This window comes from Neovison vison, chromosome 11 (genome assembly GCF_020171115.1).
Source record: "Neovison vison isolate M4711 chromosome 11, ASM_NN_V1, whole genome shotgun sequence".
In the NCBI taxonomy this organism is placed as follows: Eukaryota; Metazoa; Chordata; class Mammalia; order Carnivora; family Mustelidae; genus Neogale; species Neogale vison.
In genome coordinates, this window is record NC_058101.1 from 64,382,778 (window position 1) to 64,404,269 (window position 21,492).

The 21,492-nt window shown below is 52.2% G+C and overlaps 1 protein-coding gene across 2 annotated transcripts in view; it reads right to left on the bottom strand.

The window, feature by feature from the left end:
* The window catches only part of PPP2R2C (protein phosphatase 2 regulatory subunit Bgamma), a 127,197-nt gene extending 112,821 nt beyond the window's left edge, over positions 1–14,376 (bottom strand). Inside the window, exon 1 of one of the 2 annotated variants that reach the window (XM_044226240.1) lies at positions 14,264–14,376. In XM_044226240.1, the coding sequence (XP_044082175.1) occupies positions 14,264–14,333 (70 nt within the window). In that variant the 5' untranslated portion in view covers positions 14,334–14,376. The other variant, XM_044226241.1, reaches the window with a different exon arrangement.
* Positions 14,377–21,492: the final 7,116 nt, after the last annotated feature.

A 21,492-nucleotide genomic window follows, 5' to 3' on the forward strand; every position in this document is an offset into this window, starting at 1 on the left:
GTCCATAGTCTCTCATGGTTCATCTCCCCCTTCCAATTTCCCTCAACTCCCTTCTCCTCTCCATCTCCCCATGTCCTCCGTGTTATTTCTTATGCTCCACAAATAAGTGAAACCATATGATAACTGACTCTCTCTGCTTGACTTATTTCACTCAGCATGATCCCTTCCAGCCCCAAGCATGTTGCTACAAAAGTTGGGTATTCATCCTTTCTGATGGCCTTAGCTCTTGACCCAGCCCAGCCCCCACACTGCCATGGGGTCCCAGCTATGGCGTCCCACTGTCTCTCAGCACCCAGCACGGTGTATCACCACCATCTGTTTATGTCTCCCTGGTTCCAGACCGTCTCCAGGGAGGGGCTGGGCCCAATTCCTCCTTCCCACACCCACTCCCCACCCACCCACACCCCCACCGCAGGCATCCACCCCAGTCTAATGAATGGATCCATACCTAGTTATTGGGTGAATAATTATATGTATGTGATGGGCTATCATGCAGCCATTAAAAAATTATTTACTCGGAAATTATGACAACATGGGGAAATGTTTCAAGATATTAAACATTTTAATTTTTTTAAAGATTTTGTTTATTTATTTTAGAGAGAGAAACTGAGAGAGAGCATGAGAGAGGAGAAGGTCAAAGGGAGAAGCAGACTCCCCAGGGAAGCTGGGAGCCCCATGCGGGACTCAATCCCGGTGCTCTGGCATCATGACCTGAGCTGAAGGCAGTTGCTTAACCAACTGAGCCACCAGGCACCCAGGATGTTAAATATTTTAAAAGATACAAACTGTATTTATATGACCATCTAGAGGGGTGGGGAATGTGAGCAGAGTTAGAGAGGAAATTGCCGACTGGACTCTCACGTGCAGCCAGCTACACAGAATGCGGGAGTCAGTAGAGGGGAAGGGGTAAACAAGGAAATACAGTAAAATTGGAACATTTCTGGGGCAGTAACATCAAGATATCCCCCCCATTCTACTTCCTGCATTTTTAAATGTTTCTGTAATGAGATAAAATAGAAAACCAGAATTAATATCTTCTTGCAAGCAGCATCTTAGCATACATGAAACTTAGCTCCCACAGTCTGACGATATGGGATACATTATGATGATGGATTATATTTTCACAGCTTCAATAAAGAGCCTTACCTCTCCTTGGGGCTATAAACTATTCCGGGTTGTTTTTATCATCTTTCACATTGAAAGCTGGTGTAGGAGCCACAATCATTCAGCCTCTGACTCCTTCACCCAGTTCATTCCGTGATGGATTGTTCGCAAAGCAGATGGGCTGGCTGGAGGTCTGCGTGATGAGTGCCGTGGAGGGAAGGCGTGTGTCCCACTCACAGTGATCCACGGGCTGCGTGACCATTGCCACAGCAAGGAATTTGCATTATTTAATATTCTTGAGTTGCTGCCTTCAATAAGGAGACTGACTGTACTCCTTCAGCCAGGGCTTAGAACATCACTGTGGAGGGGCAATGTGGTACACAGCACATTCAGAATGAAAACAGGGAGTTCTCAGTTTGGGGGACAAAAAAACTGATGGTGTATGCCCAAATCATTCAAAGTGATCTTTTTCTTTTTTTAAAGATTTTATTTATTTATTTGACAGAGAGAAAGATCACAAGTGGCACAGAGTCAGGCAGAGAGAGAGAGGGAAGCAGGCTCCCTGCTGAGAGAGCGCAATGCAGGGCTTGATCCCAGGACCCCGAGATCAGGACCTGAACCAAAGGCAGCAGCTTAATCCACTGAGCCACCCAGGAGCTCCATTCAAAGTGATCTTAATAATCAGTGTGGAAATTACATATACCCTGTGACTTTTTTGTGTGTGTGTGTATTTTATTTATTTATTTATTTATTGGGGTGGTGTGTTTGGAAGCACAGGGGAGAGGCAGAGGGAGAAGGAGAGAGAGAGAGAGAGAGAATCTCAAGCAGACTCCGTGCTGTGCGCAAAGCCTGACATGGGGCTGAAACTCAACCACCCCGAGATCATGACCTGAGTCAAAAACAAAAGAGTCAGATGCTCAACCGATGGCACAACTAGGCACCCCAATGTTCAGTGACTTTAAAAAAAATCTTTAAGTCTTAAAAAATTCTCTTACTGACAGTTTTAAGTTATAGAGAAATTTTTAAAATAGTGAAAGCAGTATTTAGTACGGTAATTTTAAAACCTCAGAAATATCAAGAATTCAAGTGTTTTTATTTCTTTGTAATAACAAATGCGTGGGGGAGTCATTTGGACAGTGCTGCTTCCATTGACCACCCAACTGCTGGCACCCTGTCTGTGCCTTGGAGACCCATCCTCCCAAGCTCAGGTCAACTCCTATGATTTTACCCCATGTGCTTCCAACACCAGGAAACATCTTCTAGAGTCTACTGACTCCCGCACTCTGTGTAGCTGGCTGCACGTGAGAGTCCAGTCGGCAATTTCCTCTCTAACTCTGCTCACATTCCCCACATCCCTACTTCTGCTCTAGCTGGGTCACTTTCACTCCCCTGCTGACCACTATCTGTTGCCCAATTTCCTCTTTTTGATTTGCCACTTGCGTAAAGCGTCGCATGGGTTTCTCGGGGGAGACAAGGAGGTGGTGCTGCCACGTGCTTTGCTGTCTGTGAACTAACAGATATGCGGTGACCAGCCAACGGCAGACACCGAAAGAGGTGACCGGGTCGTGGTCCACAACATGCACCTGTTATTTACTGAGTGATCTGCACACTGAAAAGGTAGCAGCAACATTTTTGCTTTATGCATTTCCTCACGGTCACTGCACCATGGTAGCTCAAGTCTGATCTGTGTGGCTATGGGTCTGGAGTGATTTAACAGGAACACGGGCACTGAAATCTGCACCTATCTAAACTTTGTAAAGAGAAGACTATGTGCTCAGAGGATGTGGCTAGGCAGAAGGGTGGCTTTTATTCACTGGGTCACTCAGACACATTCTTACCTAGCACCCGGTGGGTGGCAAGTGCTGAGCTGTGTAAGACGAAGCAGATGTGTCCAATATCTGTATCTACTGACATCTCATGGAGCAGGACTCTGGGTCCTAGGTTTCAGAAAGGCCTGGCTGCCAGTCCTATCTTATGATGTGAGCTGAGTCACTGTCCTGGCTGGGACTGGGAATGAGGGTTCTTTGGTTATAAAGAACAGAAATGACACAGGCAAACACACATAAGAAGGAAGTCCCTGGAAGGTTCTGGAAGAGCTACAGAATCAAGGAGAGCACCATAGCTAGATAAGGCATCTCAGAAGGAGCAGGAGCTGGGCACAACTGGGAATTCAATCTGGGAATCCAGGACTATTCCAGTTCTCCACTGCTATGTAATAAATCTCAAAACTCAACGGCTTCCAACAGAAACCACTGTTCTTGCTCATGAACCTGCCATCTGGCCAGGTCTTGGTGAAGACACTTATACCCCCTGAGCAATGTGACCAGGCTCTCCCAGCTGATGAAGGGTAAGGAAGACCCTGGAAAGAGAGCAGGGCATGCCCCAGGGCTGACTCCTAGGATACAGGCAACTGCCCATCAGCCTTCTAGACCCATCAGTCAACTGGGAGCCAGACACTGTCTGGGGGGTAAAACTGTAATCTTTCCAGAAGAGTAACGAATGTCTTCCACACTCAGTGATCCGGAAATGGGATAGAGGACGGGTCTCAAACAGGAAAGGCCTAAGAGACAGAACACCCTCATTCAGGTGCAGGACTCGGGATCCTAGTTCAAACCCAGCAATTAGAAAAAGGCATTTGTGAGACAAGTAGGGACCTTGCTAGGATGACTGAGTGTTCGGATGGGAAGGCATGAGTACTCATTCTGGTAGGGCTGGTGGTGGCATTTGGGCAGGCAAGATGTGCCCTGACCTGCTGAGGGAGTGGGGAGATGACCAGAGGGCTGAATTGGCTTAAAAAATTCTTCAGCCAGAAAGAGAGGAAAGTCAACGAAGGGGGCATGGTGCAATCTTCAGAGCGGCTGGAGCAAGGCCACGGGAGAGGAGCAATTCCAGATTCAATTTCCTCTACCTCTGTACGTACTTGGAAGTTTCCTTAAAACCTTTTTGAAATTGGGGTGCTTGGGTGGCTCAGTGGGTTAAGCCTCTGCCCTTGACTCGGGTCATGATCTCAGGGTCCTGGGATCGAGTCCCGCATTAGGCTCTCTGCTTGGCAGGGAGTCTGCTTCCCCCTCTCTCTCTACCTACTTGTGATCTCTCTCTGCCAAATGAATAAACAAAATCTTTAAAAAAAATTTTTTTAAAAATAAAACCTTTTTGAAATTGAAAAAAAGAAGAAGCCAAAAGCTCATCTGATAATACAAATAGCTGACTTTTATGGAGATTTATATCTGTATATAGAGATTTTACCCAATTCTCACGGAAAGTCTTACAGGTGGGGAACCAGGTTCTGAGGAGGAAGCACCTGCCAGCTAGGCCAGGACCAGAGTCCAGGCCCCGGGGACCCAGGCCCCAGCACTGGCAGACTCAGGTGTCAAGGCCACCATCTCCTCAGGGCAGAGGAAGGCAGGAGGCCAGGCAGGCCCAGAGGAAGCCCCAGGCCTGAGCTGGTGATCCTATCCCTGCTTGGGGCAGCTGGGACCTCTGAGCTGTCTTTGTACTGCCTCAATGGGCCATTCAGCCCAGAACTGTGGAGGACAATAGCTTCTACTGTACAAGGAGGCAGGGCCCATCCTGGACAGCGCAGTGGCTCCCAGGTGGGCCCTTTACCCCGAGCTGCCTGGCAACTGCTTACTAGGCTCAGGCCAAGGACCCCAGACATTGTCAAGAGACAAGAATATGTCCCTTCATGGGGCACCTGGATGGCTCAGTGGGTTATAAGCCTCTGCGTTCGGCTCAGGTCATAGTCTCGAGGGTCCTGGGATCGAGCCCCGAATCAGGCTCTCTGCTCAGCGGGGAGCCTGCTTCCCCCTCTCTCTCTGCCTGTTGCTCTGCCTACTTGTGATCTCTCTCTCTCTCAGTCAAATAAATAAATAGAATCTTAAAAAAAGAAAAAAAAATACGTCACTTCGCACACGCTATTCTTCGTGTTTGGAATGTACTCAAATGCCATGTCCCAAAGGGCATCACTTCCTGACCTGGAGAATACCACTCCCTTCAGTGCCAAAGCACCTGTCCTCTGCAGAGCTGTGCCCAGCCCCCCACGTCCACCCCCCATGCAGGGGAGGGGATCCCTCCTGCTCCTGGCCCATCTCAATTGCCTTTAACCACACACATGGACATGACGGATGCATTCATTGCCACAAGTTCAGCCTGAACACCACACCAGGTACTCCTGGGCTCAAATCTCACACCCTCCTAAGCCAGGCAAGTAATCAGATCTCAACAGATCTCCCGTCCCTGCCCTGTTAGTCCCTCCACAACAGGTGGAGGTTAGGAGTGTGGGTTCTGCAGGCAGACAGCCTGTGTCCAAACCCCAGCTCTGCCCCTTATGCATGGTACTCAGGGCCAGCTCTCAGCTCTCTCCCCTGTAAAATGGGGAGAATACATACAACACTGGATTTTTGTCAGGAACCAGTAAGATGAGGTACTTAGCATCACACCGGGTATATAGTATGCAATCAGTAAATGGTTAATCATATTAATTGTTATTACATTTGTTTTACAATTATTTAATACTGAAGTCCACATGGGTCATTTTGCATGAGGGCCGCTGGCTGCCAGTGTGGTCGGAAAGGGGCACCTCTCTTGCAGGGCCTGATTTAGCCAGCAGGACTCCCCAGGGCACTCTGCAGGGGGCAGCTCTCTCTCAGTGGCATCTGAGACCCTGGGATCCTTCAGTGGCATCTGAGACCCTGGGAGAGACAGCCCGTGCTTTCAAGGACACAGCCTGGCTCCTGTCCACAGAATGAAACCAGGAGCACCGAGCTCTCGAAACATGCCTTCTAGGACCTGGATTCTTTGCCCCAGAGATAGTGAGACTGGAGAAGCAGGGTGCAGGGGCTCTGGGGGAGAGCAGAGAATAGACAGCAAACTATTCTGTGTGCCAGCAGGGAGACCCAAGAGGGGAGACAGAGTTGCAGCCTGCAGGGGCTAATGGAAAGACATCACCAAGCAGAGCCCCAGGGGAGAGGGTGCTGAGTGGGTGTGAACACCTGAAACAGGGGGCCCTGGGGATGCTTTCTGATACTGTCCTACCTGATGGTATGGCAGGGTTTAATGCTGGCCATCCATCCTTCTTCCCTCCCTGTGCCTTCCTAGCTACACTGTCAGGCCTAGGACTCCACAGCCCTCCTGTTTTCTTCCTACCTGGGTGAATACCCCTACCCTGCCCCAGACTTCTCATTCTCCTTCCTTTAGATGTTGGTGAACTCTGGGCTCTGCCTGAGCTCTCTCCTGTCTGGGCTCTGACCCGACCCGCACCCTCCCTGTCCAGCCACACTGGCTTCTTTTGTGCCCAGACCTCAGTGGCAGCTTCAGAGATAACTGTCCGACAAATGAATGAGCAAGTGAGTGAATGAATGCCAGCAATGAACTTGCTCCTCAGTGTTGCACCTCCAGCATCTCATGTCCCCCCAGCTTATAAGGGGGAGCAGTAAATGTCTGTTGAACAAAAGGAAAAAGAAATGTCCCACCTCATTGGTATTCAGACATAAACTAAAACAAATATCTTTCATCTACGATATCTGCAGAGGTCAGATGAATTGCGAACCAAATGCTGATCAGCAGGTGGTAAAACAGAAAAATTCTCTGGAGAATAATTTAGCAATATGTGTCAAGAACATTAAACACACTCATAATTTTTACATAAAATTGCGTGCACAGGGTTCTCTCGTAAGAAATTATTCCAGACTTAAAGGAGGGATGGGAGTAGGGTGTCCTCATTCATAGAAAGGGCTCGTTCACTAGGCGTTAGTTATATGAGAAAAAAGGCCACCTCGTTATCCAACATCAGGGGGTGATTAATTGGACAATGGGACACCCATCACAGCAACAATGTGCAGCCCATTAAGGATAGAGTTTGGGGGCGATGCTGGGGTTACCAGCTGGGTACCTTCTCTCCCCACCCCACTAGCACTTGAGATCACACAGGGAAGGTGGACAAGAGGGCAATCAAATCTGCCTTATTAATGGTAATGGTGGGAGGAGCTAGGGACCCCTAGTCTACTGCCCCTCCCCTTGGACCTGTGGGGAGAGAGAAGTCTAAAGACTGGAGACTGCAATGAGAGACCTATGGGCATCTCCTTGGAACAGCCCACCCTGAGGGCCCAATAGGTAGGGGAGGAACAGCGACCTTTAATATTTTAACTCCACCCACTAGGGAGAAGTTGCCCAATGGGTGACAGACTCTCACATTTCCACCAATCACAAAAGCGAAGAGGGGGTGGGAGGTGGGCCAAGGATTCTTTCCCCCTGGAATTCCAGCCTGTCCCCTAAGGCAAAGCAGAGCCAATTCTATCATTTTTAGGGCCCAGTGCACAATGAAAATTCAGAGCACCCTGTTCAAAAAGGAGGGGGAAACTGTCATTAAAGATACTAAAAAATAACGCTCTTTCATTTTCCCCGAGACTTGCCATGGTGTCATTTGCCACTTCTTGCCAATAGAAAAAAAAAAAAAGTTTAAATTACTAGCATGGATTTTGCCACTCATCATTCTATTATGCAATTTCAGTTTTAAATGCAAATAGGAGAGTATTTAACTGGAAAGCAGAGTCACTGAAATACATACTTTGTAACTGGTAGCTTCCATAGGCATGTGTCTTTTCCTCTTACAGGGCAGCGGGAACACAACACCAAACCAGCTCATCTGGCTTTACTTCCCTTTTTGGTGCTTGCACATTCCACACACAGCTCCTCTCCCCTTGGCTCAGTGATGAACAGGCATTGAAAGGGAAGGACTGTGGCTGTCCCATCCTTCCGTTCCCTGCTGGGCCCTCCTGTTAGCATCAGTGATCAGCTCACACAAGGACGTATCATGAGTAAGGGGGTATGACAACCGGGTTCCTTGGTCCCTCGAGCTCCTTGGAATGTCACTTTCTCCCTTCTGCGTCCAAATCAGGTTCTGGTTCACAGGGAATAGAGTGGCTTCTCCACACCATCTGCTCCCACCGCTGTCTACAGGGTTGTGGGCACGTCCATCCAGGGCACGAGCAAGACCGTGCGGGAGCTCAGCGACACTCAAAGTGCACGTAAGTTAAGTGCGTACAGAAGCCACACAAAACAGCCAAAACACGTGTTGTGGGCATCACCTCTGCTCAGGCGCCCGCTCCACTGTCCCATCAGATGTCACTTACAAAACACGGGTTTGGAGATAAAATTATAAAACTTTCAACATGGCCATGGCAGAGTACGAAACCAAAAACAGGCCTCCTGAGTGTGGAGGGCCCCACGTGACTGCACGGGTTGTACAACCAGGAAGCCCGCCAAGCACTGGAGAACTCTATTATAAGCTCATGTTTCATTTAAAAAATCGCCTTCAACACGGTTTATATGGAGCGATTACAGCTTTTATTAAACACAGACGTGGGCATTAAAAAAAGACTGGAAGGAACTATCACAAATTGCTAACCATGTGCATCTTAGTGCAGCAGACTGGAGACTGTCCTTTCTCTCTCGTCCCCATGGCGACTCCAGTCCTGGCCATTAAACCCGGGGTGACACACAGTCACGCTTCCGGACCTACAGTCCCCTCTTACAAAAAGGTCCCCTGGCTCTGCGGGCTTCAAGGATAAAAACCGAAAGCTGGAGCACGTTAAGACAACCAGGAGATGATGTGGAAAATTTTATTAGAATCTGATTCCCATCTTGCAGAAAGAAAATGAGAAAAAGCCTACCCCATGACTGCACCAACCCTTGCCTTGAAATTGATTAGAAATAAACGAGTGTGTTGCTTACAGTGTAGCCCAATGTGGTTTGGGGAAACTGGTAACAACAGGAAGCCCTTTGGAGTCAGCGTGGCCTTTGCTTCTCCCGGCCATGTGACAACCCAGGGCAGGAGGCCGTGCAAGGAGACTGAGGCTCAGAGAGGTGACGTGGCTGAACAGAGAACACCCAGCAGTGAGCCCCCATACCCTACAGCTGCCTTCGCTGCCCCCACCCCTGGAATGGAGACAGTATGACCTTGGGAAACTTCAGGATTGCTCCTGGAAGTGATATTCCTAACTGGAAGGAAGATGTGGAGATCCAGAAGTCCACTGCTTGATTTTCCAAACCAAATGCTGGCTCTCCCCACTGTCCCTCTGGACTGGCTTGAGGGCAGAGCCACAAGGGACCTCTCTGAGCCTCCACTTCCTGGTGGAGTGGGGACAGGGTGGGGTTAGCCAGTCTGATGATGGTTCTTAGGGCTACCCTAAATGTACCCCAAAGAAGCAGGCATCATTGTTGGCAGACCACGATTATTAGGCACTGACTGGGTCCAGGTCTCTGGGCTGGACACGTTTATACACATCAAGCCATTGCACGCCATGAATTCATGGGCAGTGTTCCTTCCACCAAGCAGGGTGGGGAGTTCACGACATGTTACGGTATCAAACAACACTACGTCCCTCGTTTCAAGTGATCAAAAGCAGCAATCCAGAGAAGATGCTAAGGTTCTGAGATTGTGTGACCCACTGAGACGGTGAACCCAGAGTCAGACCCCACTGGGGATGCAGGTCTCCTGACACCAGATCCTGGGATCTCTCTTCAGGCTGGAAATGATTTCTTGGGACGGCCGAGAAAGGGAAACCAGAACTGGGCAGCTTTGACTTGAGTACAATAAAAGCCATCACAGAGGATTTCTCAAACAGCAAGTGAACACATCAAACTCCCTTTTGGTTTCAGGGATCTCAGATGTTGGCCGTGAGTGACAAGGGAGCCTCCTGGTCTTCCGGATAACCAGGAAAGAGGTCGTAGCTGGCTACAAGTCACAGAAACTTGGCTTAAGGTGTGAAGCGATGAGGTAATGTGCCAGCCCATGAAACTGGAAATCCAGAAGTGGGGGAGGGGGGCAATCAGCGAGTCGCAGAGACCCCAGCAACCACTCACGCTGTGCCTGGGCACCAAAAGCATTGTTACCTTAGGGCTTACTCCCTTCATGGTCTCAAGGTGGCTGCGGGCAACAATGGGGAGGCTTTCCTGTCCCTTCACAAGAGAGAGACTGACTTCCTGCAGCTCTACTGTCCACTCAAGCCCATGCGCATTCTGGAACCATCACTGCAAGAGGGACGCACGACCCCAGGACCAATCCGGCCCAGCCTATGGCCACAGGTCTCTGGCTGAGAACCGCTATGCTCTTGGTGAGGTGAGGGGTTGGCTACTGGGGAGATCAGCCTCAATACCCTCCATGGGGGGCAAATTTGGCTCCCACAAATAGCACACCTCCTCAGTGTGGTCTAGGCTTGGGCAGAAGGCCAACAGGATCCCCACGCAACTAGTCCAAAACACAAGAACAATTCCATGCTGCAGAAACTGCCCAGCTGCTGGGTTCAGACAGGCTGATGACAGACTCCTGACCCTAACAACTCCCTGTCCCAGGCCCTGCTTCATTTCCTCAGCCACCCAGTCTGTGAGGATATGCCCATGGCTCTGAAATCACATGCAACACGCGAGGACGGCGAGCATATGGGGTCAGGGAAACAGAGGAGTCTTTCTATGGATCCAAGAAGCACGCAACACATGTACGACAGAGGTTCATGGCTGATATGCTCAAAGGAGAAAAGCTGGGACTGGGGTCCTAGCAGGAAAGCATGCCCTCAAGAGCCTTCCCCTTCAGGTGCCTGGGAATGACCACTGCAACCTCCCCTGAGGTGTAAGCCCCCAAAACCCTGCGTCTGGCCCCTCACTGCCTGCCCAGGGCCACACCCAGCAGAAGACAGGCCCCTAAACACTGATGACTGAAGGGGAGGAAGAGGTTTTTAATCAGACTAGCCTCGAGACGCCCGCTTCATTCACCCCAAAGCTGAGCTCCATGGCTACAGCAAGGGAACACAGCCAGGAAGCATTCCTTCCTGGGCCATATCTGGTTCTTGAGAAGTCTAAACCCACAGAGACTTGCTGGCACTCTCTTACCCCTGGCAATCCTCTTCTCCCAAGAGTCCAGGTCCTTCTACTGTCTTGAGAGATTCAACTGTACTGCTCTCCCCAGCACCCTCCCCCGAAACTTTCCAAAGTTCTGTGTCCCAGGGTGGCCTGCACCCATGCTTGTGGTGACAACACTCTATCAGCTGAGCTGAGCCAAGAGTTAAAGGGGGTCGGAGTGGGGTGGGGTGGAGGAGTCTGCTCTGACTAATTCATACCAAGGTGTGAATGACTAACAAAATCTAAACTCTTCCCAAAGTGTTTGAGATTTTACAAGTGGAGATTCAGGCACTCAAGCAGGACTCCCACTGGCAAAGATGACATTTAACTCGAAACCTAAAGGATGAGGAGTCAGCGGTAAGAAGAGCAGGAGGGGGATGGTCTAGATAGAGAACACAGCCAGTGCAAATGCTGTGAGGCAAGGAAAAAAAAAAATGACCTGCTTAAGGAACAGGAAGTAGACCAGAGTCACTGGGGTGTGGTGAGTGAGTGTTTGTGGGCCAAATGACCAGGTGGAACAGGAATTTGTACACCTGGGTCTTTCGCAAAATCTCAGCATCCATTATCTGCTCATGAAGCTCTTCCAGGAACTGTATAAATTACACCCGTGCCCCTGATTAAATACCTCCAGCTGACCAAGCACTGTGCTGGGTATTTTCTGTATTAGCATAATCACCGATCATCCCAACAGTAATAACGTGAGAGAAGTTATGATTATTTCTCCCTTTACAAAGGGAGAAAGTAAGGCTCAGAAAGGTTTAATAACTTGTCTAAGATTACACAGCATGAGAAGAGTCAGAAGGAGGCTTTGAACATAAGTCTAAGTGACATCCAAATTCGTAACCCACCCAGTGAGGGAGCATAAAATGCCAGGTGCAGTGCTGGGCAAGTCCATCTTCATGCAGGGCAGCCAGAAACCACATCTAATTCTAATTATGACAATCACAGCTCTTGCTCCCTCTCCTAGACCCTACTCTCCCGGAGGACAGGAATTTCTGATCTCACTCGTCTCTGCACGGCAGCCCCCAAGCCCTACGCCCTACACATACAGGCACTCAGTTTGGGATGTGGACAAGGTCAAGCTTCGGTTTCTTCTATAAAATTGGGAGGCGATGTACACGAGATCTTGCGTGAGGTCCCGGCACACAGTAGGTGTTCAACAAACTTCAGCTGCTAGTTAACAATTTACATCTCCAAGGCTGCTCCCTCATCCACCGTACCACTGGCCCCTCCCAGAAACCCTAAGACCTTGTAGGCAGGATGGTATTCTCACTCCCATTCTACAGATGGGGAAACCGAGACTTAGTGAGAAGGGCTTTCCCTCAATAGCACAGAGCTCCCTTCTAGAATATAGGCTGCCCAAGGACAGCATCTTTGTCTAGTCCCCAGGGCCAAAACAGTGACTGGCACATAGTAAGGAAATATTTGCTGAATGAATGAATAGGAATTAAAAACATCACTTCTTTCTCAAAGGATGCACTTCCCCCTTGCTCTGCTCTGGTAAGAGCCAATAAATTTCTGGAAGCAAGCTAGAAGCTGTGGGGTGGGATGAAGAAGGAATTAATGTTTGCAAATGTCCGCTATGGGTCAGGCATAGGGGGTTTTACTTTTAATCAGAGTCCTGCATACCATCCCATCATCCTCAAGGTTGAGATGAGAAAACAGAGGCTTTCTACAGAAAGCCAGACCGGAATGACCTGCCAAGATCCCCTCTCAGCCAGAGCCAGACCACAAGGGCACCTGCCAACAACCCAGAGGCCTCTCACCCTCTATGCTCAGCAGCCGGCGCGCAGAAAAAACACCCCGACGCACGCTGACTCTACCTCACCCTCACCAAGGCAGGCCACAAAGAGCCACTTTCAGCTCCCTGGGCCCCAGAAAGCCTGAGCTTGGGGGCTGAGCCCTCACCCAGCCAGGCAGCCCTACCCCCTTCCCTTTCCCCTCCCCCACCAGCAAAGCGTGACTCAGCGGTTCTCCTCCCGCGAGCGGGGAGCGCCACCCTTCAGCGTCCCTCCACCCAGGATACACATCAAGCCTCAGCTCCTCGGGACAGGACGGGACGCAGGGGTCCCGCCCTGCGCTGGCCCCGCGCTCCCGGGCCTCCGCGGGACTCCGGCTTGGACTCGGCCTCATTTCCGGCAGAGCCAGGCACTAGACCGCGGACACTACCCGGGAGTCTATTCCCGGCCGCCAAGCCCACACAAGGTTCCCTGACATAGGCACCCACGCGCGCCAGCCCCGCGGAACGCCATGCGCAGGGCCCCTCCCACTGGGGGCACCCACGGCGGGGACCTCTTGCTACCAACCCACCAACACTTATGCGGCCAGTTTATCGGCCGCTAGGGAAGGTGCAGGCAGTCCCTAAACCCAGGAAGGTCTCCAGCGCAAGTGTCCCCTCTGCCGCATGCAGACACCCGCGGCTAGCGATCACCCCATCTTCAATCAGGGATTCGCTCCGCAGGCCCCTGGCTGCGGTTTGGGAGCTGTCCCCCACCATTCTCTGGGCAAGCTGAAGGAGAGAGACCCTTGGAAGTCACAGGTCCATCAGCGCTGACCAGCGGGATTCTACCACCTCGGGGTGGGGGTTGGGCTTGGGCCTGTTGGACCAGTTTGGGGGATTTCAAATGCAGGGCCCCTTTGGGAAGGCATGTCCCACTTTTAGGGGAAAATTCTGACAGTTTGGGGCCAGCTCTTTCTGTCTCAGTATAACTCACCGGGAATAAAAGACCAACCCCAAACCGGCCGCCGTCTCCCACCCACGAGGGGCCCCTGCCTTTGGAGGTACAGGGAGTGCCCAGGGACAGCGAGCCTCTTGGGGGGGAGGGGGGGTCTGGCATTGGATTTTTTTCCCCCGTGGATCCCTCTTCGTTTCTGGGGAGTGGGCAGCCTAGAAAATTCTGTGGGCTTTGGGCAGGGCTGAAATGGCAAACCCAGGATTCTAAGCCACTACATCTCCCTGGATTTCTTCACCAGATTAACCGCAGGAATGGCCTTTTTACAAATGATGGCCAGGGCTGATACAGGATGCCACACAGGCCTGGGGGCCGAAAGCTGCCTGCCGGAGGGCGGCGCGGAGGAGGGCGCTGGGCAGCGGAGGCCGGCGCCCTCGGGCTCCCTCCCTCCGGGACCCGGGGCAGGGTGGGGTAGGGTGGGGGGGGGGGACACGACACACAGCGCGCGGTCCAAACCTTCGGAGGGCATTCGGTGCGACGGCATCCCCACGCCGCGGCCGGCCGGAGGGGGCCTCAGACAACACGTACGTTACCTTCAGTCACATAGCTGTGGTCCCGCAGGAAGCTGTGGTTAATTTTCCGCGTGTCCGTGTCCTCGCCCATTGAAGGCCGTGCCCGGTGCCCTGGGCATGCCCCGCCGCTGCACACCGATGCAATCCGCAGAGGTCGCGCCGGGCGCGCGGGCCATGCCGCCGCAGCCTAGCAGGGGCGCGGGCCGCCGGGGCCCCGGGGGGCGGGCATCGCGGCCGGGGGCGGCCTGGGACGGGCGGGGCGGCCGGGGCGGGCGCCGCGGTCAGGCGAGCGCGCGGCGGGCGGGCGGCGGCCGCGGGTGGGGGCGGGCCAGGGCCCGGGCGCGCATCCCGGCCGGTGCGCGCTGCGTCGTGCGCCCGGCAGCAGCGGCAGCGGCGGCGGCGGCGGTGGTGGTGGCGGCCTGGTACCCGGGCGCCCGGCTGCGCGGCGGCGGGAGGGTACGCGCGCGGCGCTGCGCCGACCGAGCCGGGGCCGAGCCGGGCTGCGCGGGCTGGGGCCGCCGCCGCCGCCGCTGCTCCGCAGGCCCCTCCCTCGCGCCGCCCGCTCCTCCGCCCCCGCGGCCCGCGCAGCCAGCCGCGCGCCGGCCGCCCAGCGCCCTGCAGGTGGAGCCGCGCCCCGGTAGGGGCGGCACAGCCGTGCTCCGGCCCCCGCCGAGTGGGCACCTTTGGTGCCTGAGTGTGCGTGCGGGAGAGGGAGGAAGGAGATGGTCACCTGGATGCAGGGGCGGGGGGGGGCGCTGGTCCGCTGAGCTTTTGAGGGGCACCTTGGCCGCCCAGGTGCCGGAATTATGGAAGAGATGCCCAGTGACGGAGGGAATAGAAGAGGTAGGGCTGGCGGGCAGCCACCGGAAGGACAGGGAGGGAATGGGGGTCGGCTGAAGGTGGCACCTTGGAGCCTGGAAGGCTTCAGAAGTGGGTAAGGAGAGTGCACAAGGGTCCCCTTCGTTGGTAGAGGAAGGTGGGTCAGACAAGTTTAGAGGACCCTCTGGAGCGCAAAACTGGACCGGTGGGAAGAAGCTGGAGGGATGGGGCGGGGGGGGGGGTAGCGGGGGCCGGTGTAGGACCTGGCAGAAGAATCCACAACCTGGAGGTAAAAACTCCAGGATCGGCTGCCTGGAGTAATTGGCCTCCTCCAGGCAGAGCTCCATGATCTATCCTCCTGCTAGTCTCTCTACCGGTAAAAATAAAGTGTAGAAACCGCGCTGGGTGCCCTCCAAAAACAGGCTGGAAAACGGGTCCGTCTGCCAGTCTCCCTTTCCACCAAACCCGACCTTCCCTGCCTCCCTTCCCTTTTCACCGGTATGGCCCCTCTTCGAACACAGTGCCTAGCACAGAGCAGGCCCCTCAAAAATATGTCCCCTCTTTTTGTCCAAGCTAACACTTTGCCCGAGGGATGGAGTTCCCTGTGGGGAGCACAGGTTGTACTAGGGGCTTTAAGAGGTGAGCGGGGAGGATGGAAACCCCTCCCCGCCAGTACCTTACTAGCTGCCCAGCAAAATCTCTTTGAAAAGGGAGGGGAAGGAAGGGGGAGGCTGCCTAGGAGGAACAACAAATGCTGAAGGGCCTTCTGCCGCAGGTGGGAAAGGGAGCTGAGATCCCCAGTCCCAGAATCCTATGAGGCTTTGCTTCTTTCAGCTGGTTTCCTGGGGACTCCAAACTGCAGGGGGCCAGGGGAGTCCAGAAGAGGCAGGGACAGGAGGCCAGGGTCAGGAAGACGGGCAGGTGGATGCTGCCTGCGGTTTCTTTTTTCTTTTTTCTTTTTTTAAAAAGATTTTATTTATTTATTTGACAGAGAGCGATCACAAATAGGCAGAGAGGCAGACAGAGAAGCAGATTCCCTGCTAAGCAGAGAGCCCGATTCGGGGCTCGATCCCAGGATCCTGAGACCATGACCTGAGCCGAAGTGGGCTTAACCCATTGAACCACCCAGGGACGCCTTGCCTGGGGTTTCTTGCTGGGGAGAGGGAGTTTGGGAGCTAGAGCTGGGCTTTTACGGGGCAGAAATGCCCAGAACGGACCCCCCACACACCCCTGCTGCGTGTAATGGAAAAGGCTGGACCCCTGAGAGTCCTGGGGATTCTGCCAGCACCACCGCCTACTTCTTGAATGTCCCCCCCCCCCCAACCTGTCCCATCCTCAGCTTGTTCACAACATCCACCTCAGAGCACAGCTGTGGCAGGTTCAGTCCTGGACCAGGTAAACACAGGTTGGATGTGCTTGGGCTGCGCTTTCGTGAAGGAGGCTGACGTTCATGTCTTCTCCCACCCACCTTCTTGAAGCCAGGCTTATTCTGCCCTCTCCCCCTTGCCTGGGCTGCTCGAACCTCACATCCAGAACCCAGCACCCTGCTCCCTGTCCATACCCTGCTCGCCTCCCTATCTCTATATAAAAACATGGCTGCAGCCTCAGCCTCCAGAAGCCACGGGCTGGGTTCAAGTCCTGACAGGGAGGGGGGTGGCTAGCACAACCTTGCCCGTGAAATGGCGTGATCCTGGGGCTGATGTGGCCAGTTCCTGCCCAGTAGGGGCCTGGCCTTGTCCACGCTCTGGCATGGTAGCTGATACCATCACCGTGCTGAGACTCGTCTCTTCTCTAATCTTAGGGAGACCCCCTGTCCATCATCCCCATCTGTCATTTGGTGGAAGCACACACCCCATTTTTCAGGAGGCCCTGGATCCCCATGGAAACGGCCCTGTCCTGGGCTAACACATCAACACACCCCTTTGTCAGCTTCTGGGTCAAGCAGAGGACCCCTGGAGTTGGCGATCTCCAGCCTTGATGGGCCCCAGGGCACATCAGCCCCTCTGCACTCTCCATCAGCTCAGTCTTTTCTCACTTCATCTGGGCTCCTCCAGACTGTCTCTTCTCTTCCCCTGAAGCACCCGTCCCCATCAGAATCAGCGCCTTGCCCACCAGCCCACACTCACCCTGGTACAAACCATTGCTCCCTCTTTATGTCTCCAAACGTCCCTGGTCCCTCAATGCAGGACTGCCCTGCCCCTTGGTCCTCCTATCCCCTCCTATCTCTCTGTGTCTGCCTCCCCATTCATTTGTCCATGACAGATGTTTCTGGAATATGTACTGTGTGCAGGCACATTCCCAGCACAGGGGTAACATGGGGAATAGAACAGATCAATCTCCCCATTCCCATGGGGTTGAGCCACGAGCAGGGCAAGATCAACAAGGTGGAGTAAGCATATAAGTCAGGTTGGGATGGAGATGGGTGGTGATGGGGGTCTCTTGTACAAAGTGGGAGTGGAGAGGACCCCTGTGATAAGGTGAAATTTATCAGCAGTCCCCCTGGGGGCTCCCCATGGCAAAGCCTGCTTGGGTCTTCCACATTAAGAAACAGTCCTGACTCTGAGTTCCCTTCCTGCTGCCAGCGCGGTGTCCTCCCTGTTTCAGGACCTAAGGAACACATCTACATTCCCCATCTCCTCTTCCGCATCCCCCCACACTCACTGCTGGAGCCCTCCACCAACCTGGCCTCTTCTCATTGTCCCACCCTGCCTCCCCAAAGGGAAACTGGTCTCAACAGGGTTGATAATGACTTTTCTCTTCCTGGAACCAGTGGATGAGTCCCTGAACTCCTCTTTTAGCTGACCTTTCATCAGCCTTCACCCTGCGGGACCGCCCCGTCACTCCTTCCATTTGCTTTGGGGACCCCGCCTTTTTCTGCCTCTCAGCTGCTTACCAAGTTATGCTCCTTCTCGTGGTCCCTGAAAGGTTGTATCTCAGTCCGCTTGTCTTGACTGATGTTCAGATTGTGTATAGAAAAGCCTACAAAAGTTAGATGTGCCGCTCCCTGAACTGTCACAGAGCAAACACTTGATTAACTACCACCCCCCTCAGGAAAAGAAGACCCCGCCATCCTCTGGAGGGCTCCTCATGACCCACTCTGTCCACCTCACAGAAAGCCCTATCTGGACTTCTAACACTGCGACTTTGTTGTCTGGGGAGTTTTGTGCAAAGAAAATCACAGAGCATGAGTGTTTGGGGATCTGGTTTTGTTCCACATTCCGTATCGAAGGCTCATGCATCATGGCATTTTTGGCGTTTTAATTTATTCATTTTTCATTGTTGCCTAATATTCCATCATGGAAATGCAATGCTGTGTCTCCTCCTGCGGATGGGCACTTGGTTGCTTTCAGATTGGAGGTTATTATGAACAGAGCAATGTCTTAGCATGCACGTCCTCCCCTCCATTGGGCACGTGTACTCAGCCTGGGATTGCAGGTGATGGGTTCTATGCACGCTGGGCTTTAGTAGCCGATGTCAAAGAGCCCATAGGGGAAGAGAGTTCTTATTGCTCCCAAACCTCCTGAAATGAAGTATTGTCATCATCTGTGACTTTTAGCGGTTTGCCACCTTCAGTGCGACCCTCACTTTCTCTCCGGCAGCCTAGGCTGGCCCTTGTCCCCATCCCCACTCAGGATAGACTGGCATCCTCCTACATCTGTCACCTCTCGAGCCATCGTGTCCTGTCGATCTTCCAGTCCTGCTGACTCGCCCTCAGAGCTCACAAATCCCGCTCCTCCCATCAGCCTCACCACCCGACCAGAACGCAACGATTCACCCCTCCCTCATGTGGACTGAAAGCTGACCCAGTTCATTTTCCTGCTTACCATGTTTTGAGGCTCCCAGCTGCCACATGCTAATGTCTACATCCAGAGGTCTTTATGGAACAGATCCAGACTGCATCTCTGGCCAGTTCCCTGTGTGCACCGTGCTCTTTCCTGAACACCTGCAATGTCCCCAGCAAGACAGGTGCCTTCCAGACTCTGCATTTGTGCATGCTGGTCCCTTGTCTAGAATGTGGTCCCACATGCCACTTTTCCCTATTTGGAGTCAGCCTAAAGGTCATGACGAACAGTAACTCCAGCACCAGTCACTGTTCCCCAATGGCCCCAGGGAGGTCTCCGTGCTAACTTCACATACCCAACTTCTGCCTCCTGTGCATGGGCTGGATTTGCATTCCTGTCGCTTTTTAAATTGGCCATAGTCAGGAGAGCAGCTTTGGACAGTGAAATGGGGAAGTGGCCTGCATCTCTCATGAACTGGAGCTTTACGAGCCTGAGTGTGGTTTGCCAGATTCGTTTTTTCCCTCTTGACTCAGGGTCTTGAAAAAAAGTATCCATCAAGATAGAATCACCACCAGCTGGGGTTTCTGAATGACTACAAGGGGCAGGGACCCCTACAGGATATGTAGTGTGCATGAGAAATAGACATGCAATGTGTTTGGTCCCCAAGACTTGTGGGTTGTTATAGCTGTGCATGACTTCTATCCTGACCGCAGCATCCCTATAAGCCACATGGTGGCTCTGCACATCGCCTACATTATCTCCTTCTCCAAAGTGATCGCCCTGTCTCAGCCAGAATGGTCTAGTAATGGCCATGCAGTGGCTGACTGAATCTGTCTCACTCTCCCAGCTCGACTGCACCTCTGATCCTCCCCATCTTTACTCTGGGGACCAGGCTGATAGAGCAGTCCCAAAGCCGGGTGGAGCTGGGCTCCTGGCAGAAGCAAAGGAAAGATGGGGGCCCTGAGCTCACTCTTGCAGTTTCATGACCCCAGGTAAGTTCCACAACCATCACTCGTGAGTTTAACAGGGCAAGAAGGGACATGGTAGGTCACATGGCCATGTGACCTCAATGGAGCTCACCAGACAATCCTCCCCCAAGGCGGGGTTTGCAAATAGTTTGCACAATAATACAATCTATTACAGTATTCACTTTATAAATGAAAACAGAAACAAAACCAACAACAGGCACCAAGTCACTGTCCCCAAGTCACCTAGCTAGTCCGTGGCAGAGCCTTACCCAGCTTGTAGGGTCATCCCATGTTAGCTGCTACTAATGAAAATACTTCTTGCCACCTTTCCCTCTGTGACCACCCAGATCCCAGGGTAGAACTTTAAGGTGGTCTCTCGGTGCTTCCCACCTCTGTGAACCATCTGCTTCACCCTAGAGAGGTTTCCTGGAAGAGTGCCAGGGTGGATCTTCTCATGGTAAGATACCAAACAAACCCCCCCCCCAGACCCCCAGTCTAGTCACAGTGCCTCAGATGGAGGCTGGCTGAGAATTTGGATGCGCATGCTAAAACCATCAAATACAGATGCCAGCACGCATGTCACCCGGTCTAGCACTCACGGGATCCGGGCTTCCTGCCACTGTGGAAGCCAAACTTAGGAGAGAAAATGTGGAAATGAGGACAATAGAAAAACAATGTTTCAGAATCCAAGCCCAATGACCAAAACCCCCTTGGATGGCCTTTGAGGGTCTTTCAAGGGAGTTTTCTTTTTACATAATCATGGTCATGCTTTATTTTTGCATTATATTTATATTAATGAGATACTTTGAATAAATAGAGACCCCCCTTTTGAATATTGACTCAAAAGAAATCGATATTAAGATCCTGACATATTTGCTTCAGTTCTTTTTAGAAATAAAACCGTGGAGATACGCTGAAGTTCTTTGTGTCCCTTTCTGTATCCTTCTCTTTCCAAAGGCAAACCCTACCCCCAAGTTTTTGTTTTATTCCCATCCGTGTTCTATCCTTCAGTGTGTATACATGCATTATATCATTTTGTGTAATTTTAAAATTTATATAAACACGAGCCTATTGATTATACCATATTGCAAATTGCTTTTTTTTTCTAAGCATTATTTTTTTCAGCTCTACCTAGTTCCTTCATTGATCTTAGATGCTGGAAGAAAATAATCAATGGTGTCTTGGAGCCCACCAGGAGGACCTTCTCCAGGAGCTGATTCGTGTGTTTCTTCCCAGCTCCGCTTCACCGTGTCACGGTGGTACTAGAAACCCACCATGGTGGGAGCATTCATATCCCAGAGATTGACAAATGCTATAATTTAAGGCTTTCCCCCTAGACAGCGGGTTGTTAAACATTTACCAGCATGCTGGTGACCACAATCCATTTGTTATTTCTCCCACCCCACTCCACCCTCGTTAATGGGTATGTAAGTTGTTTCAGCCTTCCGAGATTGTAAGCAATGCTGCAGTGACATCGCTGTACCTACCTCCTCATACCCCAGTGGGTTTCCCAGGATGGGCACCTGGAGACAGGCACCGCTGGATTATGGTATCTGTACATTTGTAACCTCCTACATGTTGCCAAATCAAGAAACAATTTTGCTCCTACAGCAGTGTATCACATTCCCCGTAACACTCGGAATTGACTTAAACACATGTCAAGTTGATGAGGGAGCTGATC